The sequence below is a fragment of the Oncorhynchus nerka genome, linkage group LG12, assembly GCF_034236695.1.
Source record: "Oncorhynchus nerka isolate Pitt River linkage group LG12, Oner_Uvic_2.0, whole genome shotgun sequence".
Lineage (NCBI taxonomy): Eukaryota > Metazoa > Chordata > Actinopteri > Salmoniformes > Salmonidae > Oncorhynchus > Oncorhynchus nerka.
This window is the reverse complement of record NC_088407.1, coordinates 32,463,398-32,485,609: the sequence shown is the minus strand read 5'-3', so window position 1 is coordinate 32,485,609 and position 22,212 is coordinate 32,463,398. Positions and strand designations below refer to the sequence as shown.

Below are 22,212 nucleotides of genomic sequence, written 5' to 3'. Positions count from 1 at the left end.
ACCAGGATGGAGCTAGCATGCCATGTTTATTACTCATACAAAGCTGTTCATTTTAGTCTATTCAAACTGACCACATTTCAAAGAAAACAAGCACTCATTATGATCAGGTGTGGCCAATTAGTGGGTGCAGCCAACACAGCTGAACACACTTAACGAGACAGAGGATAGAGAGAGTTTTGTTGACGCTGAGAACGGAATGTATATGTTTTTATAATAATAATAATTTTTGAATGTTACAAATGTTCTATTGGTATGTTTTCTTAATGTTCTGGGAACATTAATTTAAATAGAACCATAAGGAATCCTGAAGAAAACGTTATGCTAAAGTACTGTACAAGTTTGTATGCAAAATAACAATAGGACAACCAACCTCTCACCAAGCTCTAAGAAACATATGGTTCTCAGAATGTTATGTGCTAGCTTGGAAGGAATTAAGGAAATACAATAACCCCAGCTGTCTGTACCTTGAATCCTCCACAGGTGGCGCAGATGGTTAGGAGGGTTTTGGAGGCAGTGGCTTGGGAACTGCTGCATATCTGATAGGAGTCTGGATGTTGACTGTCACTAGAGGGCGCCACCCCGCTCTTACTCTCCTCTGAGTGGCCCTGTAAGAGATCAGCCATCGAGCGCCTGGCAACAGTGTCCGAGCGACCCCGAGAGGATGTGATTACATGGGGTGAACTACCCGCCTGGTCCTTAGATGTTATGGAGGTCTGATGCCCCCTGGCCCCTCCTGTTCCCCCCTGCAGTAGATTCCGGGGGGTGTCGTAGAGGTATCTCAGTGACGTGGGTACCTGGTACTCCTGTCCTGGGGCTGGGGGGCAGGTACAGGGGGCCAGGTCCAGGTGAGGGGGCAGGCTGAGCAGGGAGCCAAAGTCATCCCCCCCAGAACCAATGTCCAGGCTACCTGCATAGGAGGAGAAACTCCCAGAGTAGGAGGAGTGGCTTCCTGTGGCGATGCCGCTGTCGGATGAGCTCTGTCGACCAATCTCCTGCAGTTGCCGGGACCGAGGGGGCTTGGCTACTGCACGAGCTCCACCCACCTGGATGACGGACAGTTTATCATCGGCCTGTAAGGCCACCTTGGGCCCAGACTGGCCAATGATGGTCTCTGTGGGGGCGGAGCTTGTTGTGACGGGCTCAGTCCAAATGGCCAGCCGGCTGCCGATGCTGGAGTCTGATTGGCTGGTGTCGGAGGTGTCAGAGGAGCCTGATATGCTGCGGTCGTCGCCCGCCACAGACAGACCATACGTGGAGGAGGCTTCCAAAACCACATAAGAAAACAGATTATTTATTCTACAAAAACAAAACTATTACTTATACACCTTATCTACACAAGCACATCAATAAAGCATAACATCAGATTATCCAAAATAGGTCTCCTCACTTGTCTGACTGGTAGACACAGTCACAATACTCACAATAAATCAACAACATAAGACACATTTATACATGACGCTATAGAAACTTGCTTTTAGAAAGTTACGATAACGCAACAAGCACCATTACTGGGCAATGTATCATATCCCATGGATTAGTCATGGAGAATACTAACTCTAATACATGTTCCATAAATTGTTGAAGGAAGATGAATGGTGAGCAGTGGATGCTGGTGTCCCTTTTTTTCACTCATAAACTATATTGTAGTAGTATGTTCATTAGCCCATTGTTAATACAATCCCTCCAAAAAGGGTGCATGTCAGCAGTCAAGTTTTCAAGATAGAGTACTTTCAGGACAGCGCAATGACTGTGATGGTTTTGCATTGAAGGACAGGTTCATTCTAATGGCTGGAATAGACTGAACGGTGAGGTAACGCACCTGTGCTGCTCTGGTGAGACAGCATGCTAAGGCGTTTCTCCAGCTCCTGGGCCTCATGGTTTACCCTCTCCTCAGAGTAGGCCTGGTTGGCGGCGGCGTTGGGGTCTGTCGGCGTGAAACACAACGGTATTCATATTACTTTACCTTTATTTGAATAGCAGTCAACAGTCAACAACAATACATAGTATCAATAACACACCATAGCAATGATAAAGTCATTCCAATAAACAATATTCTACTGCTCTTTGGTCATTTACTACAGTATTCTAAAAGAATATATCCATTTATGCAGGCCCTTGTGAGACAATTCAGTGGAAAGGACAAAATTCTGTTTTATGTCTGTTGATTAATAGTCGTAAATCTCGATAGGAGGCCTACTGATAATAGTATACATCATTATCTGTGAGGAGAGGTTAACCTTGGGTGCCTTTCTGATGTCACAGTGACATGGGATCAAAAGAGTGACGCAGAGTGTCTCGTATTGAGGCTCGGATGCATCCGGTTTTCAGGGGAAATGGAAAGAGAGCCTGTGACGTGACTTCCCCTTTTGGACGTTAAACAAGGCAACACTCTATCTTAACTCCTCCTCCACATTTACTGGATTGGTTCAACAGTGCAGAAGAGAACATCCCCTGACAGGACTAGAAAGAAAGAAGCGCTGCTCAGGCGTTCATTTTCTGCCTGCTGCATTAGGTGCATGAGGTGACACTGGGAAAGATGTGCACATAAATCAACAGTGTGCCAATGAATCATTGAGGGGCCGCTGTGATTAGGGTGATTACATGTCCCGGAATGTGTGGTAGAGTCCCGCATTTTAACGCTTCGTCCCGTGTCCCACAACCAAACAATCATGTATCGCATTTTATCATAACAGTTCTAACACCTTTCAATTTTTTTTTTTATTTGTTCCATATTTCAGTCAGGCATTCTAACATCTCTTTTGCAAAAGAGAGGAAGAGGCAAAGAGAGAGGTTTCACTCCCCCAAATCTGTCCAAAATAAGCACAATCCTCCCAGACCTCGACTAAAGCATCCGCCAACTCCTGGACAGTCTGTGGTGCAATGTGGCGTTGGTGGATGGAGCGAGACATGATGTCCCAGATGTGCTCAATTGGATTCAGGTCTGGGGAACGGGCGGGCCAGTCCATTGCATCAATGCCTTCCTCTTGCAGGAACTGCTGACACACTCCAGCCACATGAGGTCTAGCATTGTCTTGCATTGGGAGGAACCCAGGGCCAACCGCACCAGCATATGATCTCACAAGGGGTCTGAGGATCTCATCTCGGTACCTAATGGCAGTCAGGCTACCTCTGGCGAGCACATGGAGGGCTGTGTGGCCCCCCAAAGAAATGCCACCCCACACCATAACTGACCCACCGCAAAACCGGTCACGCTGGAGGATGTTGCAGGCAGCAGAACGTTCTCCACGGCGTCTCCAGACTCTGTCACGTCTGTCACATGTGCTCAGTGTAAACCTGCTTTCATCTGTGAAGAGCACAGGGCGCCAGTGGCGAATTTGCCAATCTTGGTGTTCTCTGGCAAATGCCAAACGTCCTGCACGGTGTTGGGCTATAAGCACAACCCCCACCTGTGGACGTCAGGGCCTCATACCACCCTCATGGAGTCTGTTTCTGACCGTTTGAGCAGACACATGCACATTTGTGGCCTGCTGGAGGTCATTTTGCAGGGCTCTGGCAGTGCTCCTCCTGCTCCTGCTTGCACAAAGAAGAAGGTAGCGGTCCTGCTGCTGGGTTGTTGCCCTCCTACGGCCTCCTCCACGTCTCCTGATGTACTGGCCTGTCTCCTGGTATCGTCTCCATGCTCTGGACACTACGCTGACAGACACAGCAAACCTTCTTGCCACAGCTCGCATTGATGTGCCCTTCTGGATGAGCTGCACTACCTGAGCCACTTGTGTGGGTTGTAGACTCCGTCTCATGCTACCACTAGAGTGAAAGCACCGCCAGCATTCAAAAGTGACCAAAACATCAGCCAGGAATCATAGGAACTGAGAAGTGGCCTGTGGTCACCACCTGCAGAACTACTCCTTTATTGGGGGTGTCTTGCTAATTGCCTAGAATTTCCACCTGTTGTCGATTCCATTTGCACAACAGCATGTGAAATTTATTGTCAATCGGTGTTGCTTCCTAAGTGGACAGTTTGATTTCACAGAAGTGTGATTGACTTGGAGTTACATTGTGTTGTTTAAGTGTTCCCTTTATTTTTTTGAGCAGTGTATATCATAAGGATGTGGTACCGGAGATGTTAAACACTTCTCCAATCGTTGTTGAGATCTGATATTCTGCGCAGCTTAAGGTGAGATGTAGGCCAATGTCATCGTCAACCAATCAAATCCTTTCGGTCGAGAGGACAGTTAAAACAGCATGCTTCTGAGGAAGAGTTACGGAAGTAAGTAAACATCCGTATTAGACTGAAAATATATATAAGGTGATTAAACTGAAAACATGTAAAGTGATTCTTTTCAAACTTGAGGTTCTCCATGCTCATTAGTTACTCATTTAACATATTTGCTGCTACTTCACTCTGCTTCTACTTCACTCAATCCAGTTTTCAGTCTCCCCTCCTAACTGTTTTAAATTCACTGAGACTGACCAGAATATTCCCAGATATTACTTCAATTAGCTTGTTTGGGCTTTTTGTGTGTGTGTGGGGGGGGGGGGGGGTAGGAAGAAAACGGACCTTAAACGAAGTCAAACCGAAAGGTAATACCTGAACGTATCCAATAAGAATACAGATGTTTGTGTTCCTATGCAAATCCTTTTGCTACGGTGTGCCTTACTGAACATGACCCAGTACTGAGTGCTATCGTGCTATCGTTATCCTGTCACGACGCCCTCTATCTGTGAGGGTGAAAACGCCAGGCCTTTAGTGAGGTAATACAGAACAGGGTCACACAGGGGTACACCTTGCTGTTTGTGCAACACTGCATGTGTTTATTAATAGCACTGCTTGCCACGTGGCCCCTGTGGCACGCGTAATGGAGATGGTGTGGCTATGGATCATTAGTACCGCGCTGAGGATCTAATGTAAGTTACCTTAGTCCCAACCCAAGGTCAGCTGTTATTGCTAAGTTACATTGATTTCCTGGTCAACCAATATGTTGCCAAGGGTCATTGTCATTTTGATTGTGCAAGTAGAGTGCAAAATGACATACAAATGGCAAAAGACTACCTTGAGAATTTCAAAAGGATTGCCATTTATGTGATACCGGCATATCTATCAGTTCCCGAAAGGACTGCAATCAACTAGATGTAACAGCTGACATCTGCTTCAGCTTCTTGTCAACAACCCTGTTCCCTTTGCATGAGAAGGGACAGTGGTGTTTACAGGAGAGTAGGGATATTAGAAACACACACACAGGGAGAGAGAGAGAGAGAGAGAGAGAGAGAGAGAGAGAGAGAGAGAGAGAGAAAGAAATGGGAGGGGGACAAAGCAAGGGGAAAATGTGAAAGAGACAAAGAGAGAGGCACAGAGTGTGTGCTTTTGGTGGTGGGGTTGGGGGCGCAGTGACACAGGAATCCTGGGGATGAGGTTACACACATGCCCAGAGTGATTAGAAGGGTTTGGTGTGCTCTGCTTGTGTGAACTGTGACTTTGACCTCCCGCTCTCCCTCTGACATCGTCCCCTGCTATTTATTCTACTACAGACAACAATAATAGGAGATGAGCTCAATGCCTGATTGGGCGAGAGGATGTGTGAAACCAGGAACACCCAGTGGGACAAGCCACAGCTGCAGTGCCCACCCTAACCCCTACTGTACCTCTCTCACGGCGCGACAGACTATACAGAGGTGACTGGATTGAATTTGCTGCTATAATTACAGTTATTACAGTGGTTATCCTATTACATATGTATAAGGTGGCCCCGTTGTATACGCTGCTTGCGGTACAGTTAGTCCAGTGGTTATCAGATTATATTCACTAATATTATAGTCTATACCCAGCTAATCCAATTATGTATATAACAGCTGTCAGTCATAATGCTGTTGGATCAAAGTACATTGGATGGAATCCATAGGTCTCAGAGTAACAACCTCTGGAAGTGGCTGCATTCCAGAAAGCACATGGTGGGCCACTATTATAGTGAGGATAAATCCCACACAAAGTATCTCTTGAAGAACGCTTGTTTGAATTAAGACAGCAAGTGTTCGATTAAAGCGTTTGCCAAGTCCGAAGGCGAAAGGGCAATGGATAATATCCCCTACATAACTTACCTCAGAATGACCACAAGGATACATTAAGGCTACATTTCATCCATATTCTCCATTTAAAATGCCCAGAAATTTGATAAAAATACTCCTAACTCCCATATGTCATGTACTATAAATTCACCACCCTGGTCTGTATGTACTTGTTTGGGCAAGCCGTATAGCCAGCAGTAAACACCTTTGGTACTGACCAGGCAGGATTGGCCTCAGTCCAAAAGGGCCTCTGGTGGGGGAGATGCCCCTGACGATGCAGTCGAACAGAAAGCTGATCTGCTCTCCCTCCATGGACGATAGGAAGAAGACGCCAGCCCCTGTAGGAAACACACATAGTCCGCCGGCTTAATGTCACATTTCGCTCTTTAGATAGAATGTTTTACCACACCCCTCTGGGTCAATTATAACTGGATGGAAGTAGTGTACAGAGATACATCTTTGTACTGGCCAGTTGGCACACAAGCGCACTAATAGCTAGCACCCACTCATTTTGTTTGCAGACTGAATGGACATCACCTTGGATTGTCATCCATCTGGTAATTGACATCCATTTCAACTTAGCCTGATACTGAAATAAGAGCAGCATTGAACTTCTTTAGATATAAAAAAAAAATGCTGAGGTTAATTAAATGATGTTAACCCACTACATTCCAGAATACAGATACGTATATGATCTTAATTTGAGCCAGTTTGCTGCAGCAGGAAAATATTCATGCAACAATTCCAAAGATTTTACTGAGTTACAGTTCATACAGGGAAATCAGTCAATTGAAATAAATTCATTAGGCCCTAATCTATGGATTTCACATGACTGGGAATAGAGATGAGCATCTGTTGGTCACAGATACTTAAAAAAACAAGGTAAGGCCAGTGATCAGAAAACCAGTCAGTATCTGGTAACCACCATCTGCCTCATGCAGCGTGACACATCTCTTTTGCATAGAGTTGATCAGGCTGTTGATTGTGACCTGTTGTCACACTACTCTTCAAAGGCTATGCGAAGTTGCTGGATTTTGGCAGGAACTGGAACATGCTGTCGTCATCGTCGATCCAGAGCATCCTAAACATGCTCAATGGGTGGCATGTCTGGGAAGTATGCAGGCCATGGAAGAAATGGGACATTTTCAGCTTCCAGCAATTGTGTACAGATCCTTGCGACATGGGGCCGTGCATTATTATGCTGAAATATGAGGTCATGGCACTGGATGAATGGCAAGACAATGGGCTTCAGGATCTCGTCATAGGATCTCTATGCATTCAAAATGACATTGCTTAAATTAAATTGTGTTCATGTTCAGACACTACTACTAGTTCGTGTATTCACTTTGTTTGTTCGTATTAAACTCACCGACTGCACCTGCTTCATGACTCCCTGCGTCTTTGTCACACAATGTGTTGTGTGACAAAACTGCACATTTTAGAGTAACCTTTTATTGTACCCGGCACAAGGTACACTTGTGTGATGACCATGCTATTTAATCAGATTCTTGATATGGCTTACCTGTCAGGTGGATGGATTATCTTGGCAAAGGAGAAATGCTCACTAACAGGGATTTTGTCGACAACATTTGAGAGAAATAAGCTTTTTGTGTGAATGGAACATTTCTGGGATCTTTCATTTTAGGTCATGAACAATGTAACCAACTCTTTACATGTTGTGTTTATATTTTTGTTCAGTGTAGTATGTGGATTATAATTAATAGCCATTTTTTGTAGGTAAATCAAAGTCTTTAGAAGCCTTTTCAAACCTTAAATACATGACAAATGTGCATTTCCTGCTGTGATCAAATTCAGATCCTACATCTGTATGCTAAATAACCTAGGCTAAATAAAGCCTCACACAACACGAATGAACGGTCAAAATTCTAAATCTCTGATATACAGCTCCGGTTACTCAAAATGTCAAATGAAAAGTATAAAGGTGGTAAAGGGTACAAGGGTACAAGGGTGTGAGGGTTAATGGGTCAGGAACTCTCCTGCCCTCTTGCCATTCCCAAGCCCAAGACACACCAGGGGGTGTCACCAAGAGGGTCTTTCTGTCACCTGGTCGTCGTGAGACCACCCACCACAGAACTACCCCCTGTCGCATGTTTTAGATGCCACCGACCCTAAGAAGGGGTCAGAGGTTAGCAGCTAAAACCACTCAGATGTTTACACTGAGGGGGACTCAAGACATATGTTACAACTAATGGCGGTCGGTGCCGTTTAAGATGAGGGAGGATGATACTTTTTTAATGAGCATCGCCTTATTTCTATTACAGCATATTGGATGACTGTCATTCATATTCCATTCACCCAGCTCAATGTAACATCGATAGGTTTAGACTACTACATGATCCTCAAATTGTCCCTATACCCATCATGAAGTTGCTACAACCTATCCTATGAATGAAAGTTTACAACATACTGTAGGTGCACAGATCGAGAGAAATTTGAAGGTGACAGACACTTACACATTCAATACCGCCTTGCACAATCTTGCCTGCGTTTAGCTGATCTAGGGTGTAATCAGTCCAGCAGTTGCAAACGAGAGTTTCTATTGAACAAATTCAGTTATGTTTATCTCCGTTTTGTTCCATTTGCTTACGTTTAACGGATGTTTTTCAACAGAATTAGAGGAATAAATACGTCCCTGATCACACACAAACACATTTCACTTTCATAGCAGCCAGTCAGATCGTTGTATAATTCCTTCTTGCATCTACGCCACAGTGTATAAATGATTTTGGAGACAGGCGTAGGAATACACAATAGGGGTTTTTCATACACCCATAACAAACACATATACAAAAACACCGGGCTGTACCCAAACAAAAGAGTGAGGGTAAACCTCGTTAAACACCACGGGACAATACCCGTAATACACAATATATATATAGCATGCAGCATAACAGCTGCACCAACGCATAGGCACGCACAGCACCAACGGACATAGGAACAATAACCGACAAAGAGTGGTTGGGTGGTGGGTTGGGGTTGGAGCTAGCCGGTCGCATCCTCGCTTCGGTCTGCAGGTTGTATAACTTTTTCATTACATTTCATTATAGTACAACGGTCTGATTTGTCTAATCTTAGCAATTTCTTCTTAGCTAGCTACATAGTCGTCGTTGTATCAAAGATAATTGCGTAATTATCGTATTTCGTCGTCTCCTATCTGCCCAACACGTTCACCGTCTACCGTAGCACTGTAGTAACTATCACACTCAACTGAACGACTTGATTAGTGTAGTGTTAGCTAGCTACATAGTTGTCTTTGCTGTCTTCGTATCCAAGATAATTGTGTAGTTTAGAGTGTGGAGTCTTAGAGTGATAATTGCGTTATTATCGTATTTCGTCGTCCTCCTATCTGCCTAGCAGCTAGCCAGCTAGCATACGTTCACCGGCTACCGTAGCACTGTAGTAACTATCACACTCAACTGAACGACTTGATTAGTGTAGTATTAGCTAGCTACATAGTTGTCTTTGCTGTCTTCGTATCCAAGATAATTGTGTAGTTAGAGTGTGTAGTCTTAGAGTGATTATCTTAATTTACCGAGGTTAGCTAGCCAGCTATTTTGTCGTCCTTAACGTAGGAGACACTCCTAGCTAGCCAATAGCCAGCCAACGTCTACTGAATAGAACTTTCGCATTCCGGTCGCATTCCGCTCGCTCCACAGGTAGTATCATATTTTCATTTCATTTCATTACAGTCCCAACGGTGTGATTTGTTTGATCGTAGCTAGCTACATAGCTAGCTACATAGCCGTCTTTGTTTCAAAGATAATTGTGTAGTCTAGAGCGATTTTCTAGGTTAGCTAGCCAGCTATTGTCGTTCTCCTAACGCAACGTAACGTAACCAACACTGCTAGCTAGCCAGCTAGCCCCGAAAAGCAGCATTGTAGAAACTTCACACTCAACGGAACGACTTGATTAGGGTAGTGTCAACAACGCAGCTAGCCTACCTCAGCAGTACTGTATCATTTTAATCATTTTAGTCAATTAGATTCTTGCTACGTAAGCTTAACTTTCTGAACATTCGAGACGTGTAGTCCACTTGTCATTCCAATCTCCTCTGCATTAGCGTAGCCTCTTCTCTAGCCTGTCAACTATGTGTCTGTCTATCCCTGTTCTCTCCTCTCTGCACAGACCATACAAACGCTCCACACCGCATGGCCGCAGCCACCCTAATCTGGTGGTCCCAGCGCGCACAACCCACGTGGAGTTTCAGGTCTCCGGTAGCCTCTGGAACTGCCGATCTGCGGCCAACAAGGCAGAGTTTATCTCAGCCTATGCCTCCCTCCAGTCCCTCGACTTCTTGGCTCTGACGGAAACATGGATCACCACAGACAACACCGCTACTCCTACTGCTCTCTCTTCGTCCGCCCACGTGCTCTCGCACACCCCGAGAGCTTCTGGTCAGCGGGGTGGTGGCACCGGGATCCTCATCTCTCCCAAGTGGTCATTCTCTCTTTCTCCCCTTACCCATCTGTCTATCGCCTCCTTTGAATTCCATGCTGTCACAGTTACCAGCCCTTTCAAGCTTAACATCCTTATCATTTATCGCCCTCCAGGTTCCCTCGGAGAGTTCATCAATGAGCTTTATGCCTTGATAAGCTCCTTTCCTGAGGACGGCTCACCTCTCACAGTTCTGGGCGACTTTAACCTCCCCACGTCTACCTTTGACTCATTCCTCTCTGCCTCCTTCTTTCCACTCCTCTCCCTCTTTTGACCTCACCCTCTCACCTTCCCCCCTACTCACAAGGCAGGCAATACGCTCGACCTCATCTTTACTAGATGCTGTTCCTCCACTAACCTCATTGCAACTCCCCTCCAAGTCTCCGACCACTACCTTGTATCCTTTTCCCTCTCGCTCTCATCCAACACTTCCCACACTGCCCCTACTCGGATGGTATCGCGCCGTCCCAACCTTCGCTCTCTCTCCCCCGCTACTCTCTCCTCTTCCATCCTATCATCTCTTCCCTCTGCTCAAACCTTCTCCAACCTATCTCCTGATTCTGCCTCCTCAACCCTCCTCTCCTCCCTTTCTGCATCCTTTGACTCTCTATGTCCCCTATCCTCCAGGCCGGCTCGGTCCTCCCCTCCCGCTCCGTGGCTCGACGACTCATTGCGAGCTCACAGAACAGGGCTCCGGGCAGCCGAGCGGAAATGGAGGAAAACTCCGCCTCCCTGCGGACCTGGCATCCTTTCACTCCCTCCTCTCTACATTTTCCTCCTCTGTCTGTCTCTGCTGCTAAAGCCACTTTCTACCACTCTAAATTCCAAGCATCTGCCTCTAACCCTAGGAAGCTCTTTGCCACCTTCTCCTCCCTCTTGAATCCTCCTCCCCCTCCCCCCCTCCTCCTCTCTGCAGATGACTTCGTCAACCATTTTGAAAAGAAGGTCGACGACATCCGATCCTCGTTTGCTAAGTCAAACGACACCGCTGGTTCTGCTCACACTGCCCTACCCTGTGCTCTGACCTCTTTCTCCCCTCTCTCTCAGATGAAATCTCGCGTCTTGTGACGGCCGGCCGCCCAACAACCTGCCCGCTTGACCCTATCCCCTCCTCTCTTCTCCAGACCATTTCCGGTGACCTTCTCCCTTACCTCACCTCGCTCATCAACTCATCCCTGACCGCTGGCTACGTCCCTTCCGTCTTCAAGAGAGCGAGAGTTGCACCCCTTCTGAAAAAACCTACACTCGATCCCTCCGATGTCAACAACTACAGACCAGTATCCCTTCTTTCTTTTCTCTCCAAAACTCTTGAACGTGCCGTCCTTGGCCAGCTCTCCCGCTATCTCTCTCAGAATGACCTTCTTGATCCAAATCAGTCAGGTTTCAAGACTAGTCATTCAACTGAGACTGCTCTTCTCTGTATCACGGAGGCGCTCCGCACTGCTAAAGCTAACTCTCTCTCCTCTGCTCTCATCCTTCTAGACCTATCGGCTGCCTTCGATACTGTGAACCATCAGATCCTCCTCTCCACCCTCTCCGAGTTGGGCATCTCCGGCGCGCCCACGCTTGGATTGCGTCCTACCTGACAGGTCGCTCCTACCAGGTGGCGTGGCGAGAATCCGTCTCCTCACCACGTGCTCTCACCACTGGTGTCCCCCAGGGCTCTGTTCTAGGCCCTCTCCTATTCTCGCTATACACCAAGTCACTTGGCTCTGTCATAACCTCACATGGTCTCTCCTATCATTGCTATGCAGACGACACACAATTAATCTTCTCCTTTCCCCCTTCTGACGACCAGGTGGCGAATCGCATCTCTGCATGTCTGGCAGACATATCAGTGTGGATGACGGATCATCACCTCAAGCTGAACCTCGGCAAGACGGAGCTGCTCTTCCTCCCGGGGAAGGACTGCCCGTTCCATGATCTCGCCATCACGGTTGACAACTCCATTGTGTCCTCGTCCCAGAGCGCTAAGAACCTTGGCGTGATCCTGGACAACACCCTGTCGTTCTCAAATAACATCAAGGCGGTGGCCCGTTCCTGTAGGTTCATGCTCTACAACATCCGCAGAGTACGACCCTGCCTCACACAGGAAGCGGCGCAGGTCCTAATCCAGGCACTTGTCATCTCCCGTCTGGATTACTGCAACTCGCTGTTGGCTGGGCTCCCTGCCTGTGCCATTAAACCCCTACAACTCATCCAGAACGCCGCAGCCCGTCTGGTGTTCAACCTTCCCAAGTTCTCTCACGTCACCCCGCTCCTCCGCTCTCTCCACTGGCTTCCAGTTGAAGCTCGCATCCGCTACAAGACCATGGTGCTTGCCTACGGAGCTGTGAGGGGAACGGCACCTCAGTACCTCCAGGCTCTGATCAGGCCCTACACCCAAACAAGGGCACTGCGTTCATCCACCTCTGGCCTGCTCGCCTCCCTACCACTGAGGAAGTACAGTTCCCGCTCAGCCCAGTCAAAACTGTTCGCTGCTCTGGCCCCCCAATGGTGGAACAAACTCCCTCACGACGCCAGGACAGCGGAGTCAATCACCACCTTCCGGAGACACCTGAAACCCCACCTCTTTAAGGAATACCTAGGATAGGATAAAGTAATCCTTCTCACCCCCTCCCCCTCCCCCCTTAAAAGACCTAGATGCACTATTGTAAAGTGGCTGTTCCACTGGATGTCATAAGGTGAAAGCACCAATTTGTAAGTCGCTCTGGATAAGAGCGTCTGCTAAATGACTTAAATGTAAATGTAAGACAGAGGGAACAGAGGGCACATATATAACATACTAATCAGGGGAAATGGGAACCAGGTGTGTATAATCAGACAAGACAGTCCGGTGTTGATGATAATGAATCCCATTCAGTGAAGCCTAGAATGCCTGTGACGTAGACCTCCGGAACTGGTGAGCAGCAGTACCGGGGGATACGTGACTCAGGAGGCTGGTGAGGGGAAGACGCTTCATAATAATGTCTGGAACAGAGCGAATGAAATTGCATCAAACACATAGAAACAATGTGTTTGATTTATTTCATAACATTCCACTGATAACGCTCCAGCCATTACTACGAGACAGTCCTCCCCAATTAAGATGCCACCAACCTCCTGTGATCGACAAGCTCTCCTCCTCACACCTTTTCCCTTTGCTTGTGGACACACAGCTTAGATAGTTGTCACCATATTAGCTAACGTCAAGTCAATAACATAGCTACTATAACTAATGCCTTAGTAAATTCGCTACAATCATGCAGTACAGCGTACAGTTAGCAAGCAGTTTAGCAGTGACACCGGCGAGCCCCGGTGGCAATAAATTAATAAAGCCAAAAGCTTACCTTGACTTGGAAGAGTTCTAGAGTTGGATAACCATTGTCAGCTAGGTAACATACCATCCCTCTCTGTTTGAGCTGGGTGTTTGAGTAGGCTCAACTAGCTAGCTGGAAGGGGGTGGGAGCCTCCTAGGTTTTGTATTGAAGTCAATGTACCCAGAAGAGGATGGAAACTAGCTGTCCTCCGGCTAAACCACGGTGCTACCCTACAGAGTGCTGTTGAGCCTACTGAAGACCTCCATTGAAAACAGTGTGTTAAATTCAGTTATTTGGTGACGTGAATATATTTAGTATAGTTTTATCTAAAAAGGATAACTTTTGAAATGTTTCACTATTTAAATGTTTATGAAATTCACTGAGGGGGATGGTCCTCCCTTTCCTCCAATGAAGAGCCTCCACTGTTTACAACATCTCCTGTCTGCAGTAATCTGTTGTCAAATATCATCTGGTTCTGAATAAAATGGCCAATTCAAAATACTAGTTGACTTGAGTATCATTTACAGTATAAATGGGTTCAACAGATGCAATGTCTACTACTGCATCGATTTATTTCCGTACTTGAGTGAAAAGTCATCTGTCATTGAGTGGTGCTTTGAATTAATGAGTGGAATGAGTGGTGCTTTGAGGACAACTCAAGGCTCTGGCTGCAACAACAAGCAACAGGTGAGATAACTAACTTCCTTAATAATGACATCATGAAAAGGTTTCAACAAAGCTAAGCAGCACACATCACACCATCCCCACCCCCACCCTAATGTGATGGACCTCTCCACTTCTACCTAATAAAGTCTGAACCATAGTACCAAACCAGGGAGCCGCCATTTGCTGCGGGGACAGGGTTTTAGACTGGCGTGTAAATAAGTTCAGCAGCGAAGGAATTGTCTGTAGAGCTCCGAGACAAGATTGTTTCGAGGCACAGATCTGGGGAAGGGTACAAAATAAATTCTGCAGCATTGAAGGTCCCCAAGAACACAGTCTCCATCATTCTTAAATGGAAGAAGTTTGGAACCACCAAGACTTCCTAGAGCTGGCCGCCCGGCCAAACTGAGAAATCGGAAGAGAAGGGCCTTGGTCAGGGAGGTGACCAAGAAACCGTTGGTCACTCTGACAGAGCTCCAGAGTTCCTCTGTGGAGATGGGAGAACCTTCTAGAAGGACAACCATCTCTGCAGCACTCCACCAATCAGGCCTTCATGGTAGAGAGGCCAGACGTAAGCAAATCCTCAGTAAAAAGGCACATGACAGCCAGTTTAGAGTTTGCCAAAAGGCACCTAAAAGACTCTCACATGAGAAACATGATTCTTTGGCCTGAATACCAAGCATCACGTCTGGAGGAAATCTGGCACCATCCCTACGTGAAGCATGGTGGTGGCAGCATCATGCTGTGGTGATGCTTTTCAGCGGTAGGAACTGGGAGACTAGTCAGGAACGAGGGAAAGATGAACGGAGCAAAGTACAGAGAGATCCTTGATGAAAACCTGCTCCAGAGCGTTCAAGACCTCAGACTGAGGCGAAGATTCACTTTCCAACAGGACAACGACCCTAAGCACACAGCCAAGTCAACGCAGGACTGGCTTCGGGACAAGTCTCTGAATGTCCTTGAGTGGCCCAGCCAGAGCCCAGACTTGAACCTGATCGAACATCTCTGGAGAGACCTGAAAATAGCTGTGCAGCGACGTTCCCCATCCAACCTGACAGAGCCTGAGAGGATCTGCAGAGAAGAATGGGAAAACTCCCCAAATACAGGTGTGCCAAGCTTGTAGCGTCATACCCAAGGAGACTCGAGGCTGTAATCGCTGTCAAAGGTGCTTCAACAAAGTACTGAGTGAAGGGTCTGAATAATTATGTAAATGTCATATTTCCGGGATTGTTTTTGTTTGTAAAAATGTCTAAAAACCTGGTGTTGCTTTTGTCATTATGGAGTATTGTGTATAGATTGATGAGGGTATAAAACAACAACATATATTTTAGAATAAGGCTGTAATGCAACAAAATGTGGAAAAAGTGATAGGGTCTGAATACTTTCTGAATGCACTGTAGATCCCATGTGCACACAAACACACGCACATTTTTCCCATCTTATTCTTACGACGCATGGATTGGAAAACTCTCCCCGATGTGACCTTCACGATATTAAGTTGTGCCTCTAGTGGAAGACTGAATGGAGCTAAATAAATCACGGTTCACATACTGGAGTCTCGTGTTTCCAGTGGATGGTGTGTATTAATATTGATGTCTTCAGCTATGTGGCGTACTTTGCGTGCCTGTCGGTGTCCACTCCAGGTGTTGACACGCGTCCATTCCCCCTCTAACGGTTTTGTGTTTATTCCAGGAAGTAAACTGCAAAATACCATACCGCAAATCACATACCCATGTTTCAGATATGGAAATCAACTTAATGCGCTCTCTGATTTCTCAAGTATGACTTCTCATTGACTTTTTTATATTTACAGATTAAGTCTTGCTGGACCAAGGCTAACTGAGATTGGATTTCTATTCAAAGCCTGCAAGCTTAGTGAAACAAAATCGCCTATGACACCAAGTCCTTTATCTCATGTTGTTACCAAAGCAGATGCAATACACAATACTTCATATACACAAAGATACATTTGTGTGTTTCTGTCTCGCCAAACACCATTGAGCACATTTAATGTGAGTTGGCCCCAAGGAGAGCTACACTGGAGTCTGAAAAATGAAGAAACACCCAGCAACTCTGTTCATCCCTCTAGTCACTAGTCGTAGTTCCGACACTAATGTTCTCTGTCTGATTGATGCCAGCTCTTCCAACAGGGTAGAGGAATCTAAGAGTAAAAACCCATGGAAGTGTAATGATTTAATCCTCCGAAATGCCTAAACGTGTCTTTCATGCTCTCAATGAAAAAGTCCCAAAGAGCAGATCAATCATAGAAACATGTCAGTTAGACCAACTTGTGGTGTGATACAACAGGCTGAAAGAACAAGTCAACATACTCTGCATGTGAATGAGGTGTGAAACAAGGCAAACGTGTAGTTTGAATGCACTTCTGTAACTGTCCACTTTCCAGTCATTAAAATCCTCTCATCATCTTAGCCTTTTGTCCTTTCAAAGTAGGTCATCGGAAATAATAACAGTGTAACCTACAGAAAATGCCAGAGTGCCATTTGACTCCATCAACATTTTACTGTGGGGGGTGGGATCATTCTCTCTTGCCACATACTGTTATGTACTGTGTTGGATTAGTATTCTTATGACTTCGCTCAAGCAGATGCATCCTCTTTCCTACTTCCATGGTACTTAATCAGATCACATAGACATAGATGTTTGTGCCAGTTCTTAGAAAACAGTCCAGGTCTAAACTTATTGGGTTTAGGTTCAAAGGATCCACATGCCCGAAGCCAAATGTCGAACTGGAAAGCACCAGTAACGATGCAATTCTTCTTTTTTCGTTAGGCAACAGAACAGCACAATGGTTAATAGACGTAGCGCGACCACAACAGCAACATCAGTCAACTCACAGTAGCCGCAGCGCGTTCCCCCCTCAAAGACGAAGCCGTTTGGTACAGGTCCATATCTGCGTAGGTCCGGGAGGTTCCACTGGCCGATGATAACAGGGGGGATGTCCCTGGCCAGAACCAGTAGGTTGTTACACAAGTGAAGGATTGCAGGCCCACTCTCCAACTTGGTGCCTGGTAAGATGCCAACGCTAAACCTATGGACTGGACAGAGAAGAGTTGAAGTTGAAAACCACTTAAACAAAAGACAATAAAAACAAATGAGGTCATTGACTTTATAAAAACGCATCCCATCATAGACTATGCCTCCCTCGGCTTTAATGGTAGGCAATAACTGTAGAGGGACAGAGAAAACTATTTCATTCCAAACATTATTGCTCCAGTATGGCTTTGATTTAATTGCACAATAAAAAGAAGGGGAAACAGTTGAGCGCATTGAGAGTGAGATCAGTAAGCTGAATTAAGAACAGAGTAGAGCTCAGATCCGAAACCCAAACGTAATCAATCAGAGCCTGTCACTAACAACAATGTAATGGACTCAATATTTCCGTTAATGAGCAACATAAGAGGAAAGACAGGCCTGGCCAGAGTAGGAACATGTGTTGTGTGTCTGTTTATCTATTTGTTTTAAGTGGTGTGTGTGTGCGTGCGCGTGCATGTGAATTGTAAGTGTTTGAGAAACAGGGATTGAGTATGTGTATAGGTTGGAGTTCCTCGATGCTAAACAGTAACTACATTAAAACACATGACTGATACCAGTGAGTAAACTCTGTTAGGTGAGAGATTGATGGCTTCGATGATGAAAAAATGTCGGCCAGTCCCGTCACATCAACGCTCAGTTTAAGAGATTCATGGGGTGACACAACTCACAACAAAAGCGCTGGCACACAGCAGACCTCAGCCATGGGCTGGCAGGTGACATTTCTACGTGCCTGGACACACTTCAGACCAGAGCACGACAATCAGTACACACACACACACACACACACAGTGGAACACATACACAGTGGAGTGGAACAGACACACATTGGCATACACATTGTACACACACACACAAATTGGCATAAACTTTGGACACACAGACACACACAGCACAGGGCAGCTGTGATATGTTCGCCTGACCATTCCAATTATACTCCACACAATATATTAATTACCTCTGTGATTTGTGACCTCTTTTACACTCATTTGTTCCACAACAAAAATCAGTTGGACTCTGTGGAGTAATTGAGATTCCTACAAAAATCTGAATTGCATTAATAAACATTTAAAACAACACCAGAACATCGAAAAGTCGAAGCAGATGTAAATGAATAGGTATTTCCAGGTGCTGACAGGGATATCATCAGACACAACCCGTTATAACCTTCGTTTCCACACTAAATCAGTTATGAAACTGACATCTAAAACACCTCACTATAACATTATTTGGTTTGATGCCCATGTTACATGAATCCATATTACACAACACATGGGTCACCCAGAAGAGCATGTAATTGGAGAACACTGTCAACAAGGACCTACGCATCAGACTACCTGTTGCCTATGCTGTAGCAGATACCGATGTGCCAGGTCAAGTTATACCAAGCTGATTGGACGCAGCGCCTCACAGAGTAATACATATTATCTACTACCTACCTGGTGGCATAACACTTTCTTAGCCCCAGGCTTTGTTTTGGCCCCATGTTGATTCAACCACAGAAACACAAAAGCCTAAGACTTTGGGCCAAAACCTTTTGGAAGTTAAAACTTCAAAGTGGAAAAGACCTATGGTTTTGCACACCTATTCATTTATTCATAGGTTCTAAAAAAAAAAAAAGAAGAAAAAAAGAAAAAAAAGAAGGTGAATCTAGTACAAAAACAAAACCCCAAATGAATTAACGCTCCCAAAGGGGATGTTTGGTCGTTAACAACTTCAGAAAAGAAAGTGTCCTACCTTCACCAAGACTGTAGCGGATGCGGATATCCCAGGCCAGCAGAGCCTCCTTGCCGTCGAAGCCCAGCACAGCAACCTGGCCCAGGCAGAGGATAGCCAGCGTGTAGTTTACCCCCTCATAGGAGAGACCTGTCTCCAGTCCACAGATATCCTCCAAGGTGATGCTGCCCTTCTCCCGGTGGCCCTGGGCTTTATCCGACTTGTCTTTGTAGACGAGAAGTACCAAACAGTCTAGGAAAATGGGGAGAAAAAAAGAGAACATAACAAAAACCTTACAATTGACAAAATACTGATGGTCTGTAACATACAGGTTCTGTTTTCTGGACACAGACGACAACTTAAAAGCATTGTTCAAAGGAAACCTCCAATGAAAGTGCTTTTTAGTCCAGGACTAGTCTTAATCTGTGTCCAGGAACCTAGCTCACAGTCCTAGTTGTTGGTGAATGTTGAGGCTAGGTATGACAGGAACTTAAATACAACTAGAAAAGTGTGTTATACATTGAGTTACCATAGTACTGAGAAACTTTCCAGGGAATAGGGTGAAGTGAGAATCAATTTGAGCTTTTAAAAAAACAGGTACTCCTTGAACAGTTAGGCAGAAAAGTTAAACGTGTATTGTATTGTATCGTATCACATCGTCCTGTACTGTATTATATTGCACTGTACTAAATTGAAGTGTAGTGTACTGTACTGACTGTTCGGATGTGAGAGGACGAGATGGGGAGGGGAAAAAAAGAGAGAGTAAAGTAACATTAGAATATGTCAGTTCTTATACTCGACTTCAGTGGATCCCTGCTGTCTAGGGAAGAAATTTGGCTGAAATAAATGGTCCAAAAGATCAAAAGGACTCTGACTTCACTATAAAATCCTGGAATGCTATACTCAACACAATAACTCCATAAGCAACTTTTGCACTTTCAGCCAGCCTGTTGACAGCACCTGGCTCCTGTAAGACATGGCTAAATCCCATAATAGGCCTATGCCATTTAAAACATGCTGATTGTTCTCTAGTCCAGTCTCATCAGCACTCAAGGTGATAAAACGATAACAGGCCTACTGTAAGTACCAGTACCCTTTGACACGGCATGAAAGTCAGAGGGTAGCCTACAGATATCTTGAATGCTTGGCATTTACTGTGGCTGTACAAGCACGGTGAAGATAGACAGTAGTCGGTGACGGAGGCCTCCTCGCACCTCTCTTTGGCACTTTCGAAGTACAATCACAGTGTCAACTGACAAAACAAGACCTTTTATTATCTCTGTCACATACACACTGGCGCCAAGCGCGCGCACACACACACACACACACATACACACACACACACTTACACACACACACACACACACACACACACACACACACACACACACACACACAGCTCACGCATGACTGTGGACAGCTGAGATAACAGGGACTTCAAAGGGACGAGGAATGGTTGCATCCAACCTCGGCCTAGTCCATTAAACACCTAGGGACGGTCAGAGCCCAGATAGGCAAAGAGAAGGAGGCTATAGTGTAACACAATATGGCTGCTCCATCTATTTCCACTGCGGTTGCATAATCAAAGTGCGGAAGAGCATGAAAGCCCATGTCTTTTTGAGTTTACCCCACTTTAAAGCATGAAATGTCAGTCAATGGTGCAAAACAGTTGGCGCCCGCTGCCCTGCAAGTCTTCAATGCGTGCAAATGATTTCCATTGGAGAATAGTAGGCTATTCATGTGGTATCCCACAATCACAATAAGATGCACTGAAGAAAAGTCAACACTTCCCTAGAGTGCATTATCTGAACATATAATAAATAAACACAATAATTATAACATAGTAAGGGTAATCACTTCCAATCAGAAGACTATAGTTTAAATTATTTATAATTACAGACATTTTACTATAGGCCTACATTTTCTACATTGTATTTACAGCTTAATTGACTGATGTTCATGGTTATAAACCAGTTATACCCTGAAGAAGGCACAGTGATTCCCGAAACGTTGGCGTTTTAACCAATCAATTACTTGGGAGTTTATACATATGGATGTGCGACTCTTGTTTTTATACACCAGTTATGAACACACGCTGCAGAAGCCTCTGTAAATGTAGCCTAGTAGCCTACCAGAACACATGAACTTTAATACAGGGGCCACCGGGATAGCCAAAGTTCTGAATGAGCAACCTGAAATTCAAACCTATCTGATATCAGCACAGTGGCCTATGCATGAGAACATATTTCATTCCATGGCATGCAGTAATGAAACTTCGTTTCCAGTTGCTTTTCATTTGGGATGTTTAGTAAATGACAAACATAAATTATTTATCAATTTACTAGGGTAGTAATAGACCACGGCAGTAAACTTCCGAATGAAATGGTTTTAAATTACCACATACATTTAACAAAGACAAACGGTGTAAAGCTGTGCGCTGTTATTCCAACAACGTGTATGGTATTACGCGCGTTGAAATGTCGAACAGAATGAGCGACGTACCTGCTACAGGCGATGGCTTGCGGAGTACGACCCACCTAGTCTTCCACTGAAAGAGATAAGCGTACAAAACAGACGCTAGCGTTAATATGCCGAATAACTTTGAAGCACATGCTAATTCAATTAATTATTTAGTTTTGTAAACACCTTTTTTCCATCTCTGAATTTGACATATCCTTCCACGACAACCGAATCCGTCATCTTCAGTCATGGTTCCAAACAGCTGCAGTGTCGCTGTCCCGTGCCCGAATGAGGGGTCACTTTCAAAATAGCTTTAGACTACTGGTGAGGGGCGCACACTCGTTTCGTGCACCCCCCTCTGGCACCAACACACAGAACCGCACACACCCAATTAAGACATTTTCCTGGATATTTTTTCAGCAGGTGATTTTTCAAGAGGTGATATTTAACCGAAATATAAGTATAATAAAATCTGCTTGCAATTGACTCTAAGATTAATTCCAATTAATAAAATATGAAATTGTTATTATCTGGGAGTGGTTCACTA

The 22,212-nt window shown here is 45.3% G+C and overlaps 2 protein-coding genes across 3 annotated transcripts in view; both read right to left on the bottom strand.

Moving 5' to 3' along the window:
- The window catches only part of LOC135574320 (uncharacterized), a 28,361-nt gene extending 27,712 nt beyond the window's left edge, over positions 1 to 649 (bottom strand). For both annotated transcript variants that reach the window (XM_065025505.1, XM_065025506.1), the window contains exon 1: positions 465 to 649. In XM_065025505.1, coding sequence (XP_064881577.1) covers positions 465 to 623 — 159 coding nt within the window. In that variant the 5' untranslated portion in view covers positions 624 to 649. The remainder of the gene's footprint in view (positions 1 to 464) is intronic.
- Positions 633 to 22,205, bottom strand: dok7b (docking protein 7b; the record flags this gene model as incomplete). Its single annotated transcript, XM_029674647.2, has 7 exons — positions 21,852 to 22,205; positions 21,708 to 21,753; positions 19,227 to 19,457; positions 17,294 to 17,494; positions 6,240 to 6,359; positions 1,820 to 1,924; positions 633 to 1,261 (listed from the first exon to the last, which is right to left on the bottom strand). Coding segments are annotated over exons 1-7 (1,386 nt in total), but the record flags the coding sequence as incomplete, so codon positions are not given.
- Positions 22,206 to 22,212: the final 7 nt, after the last annotated feature.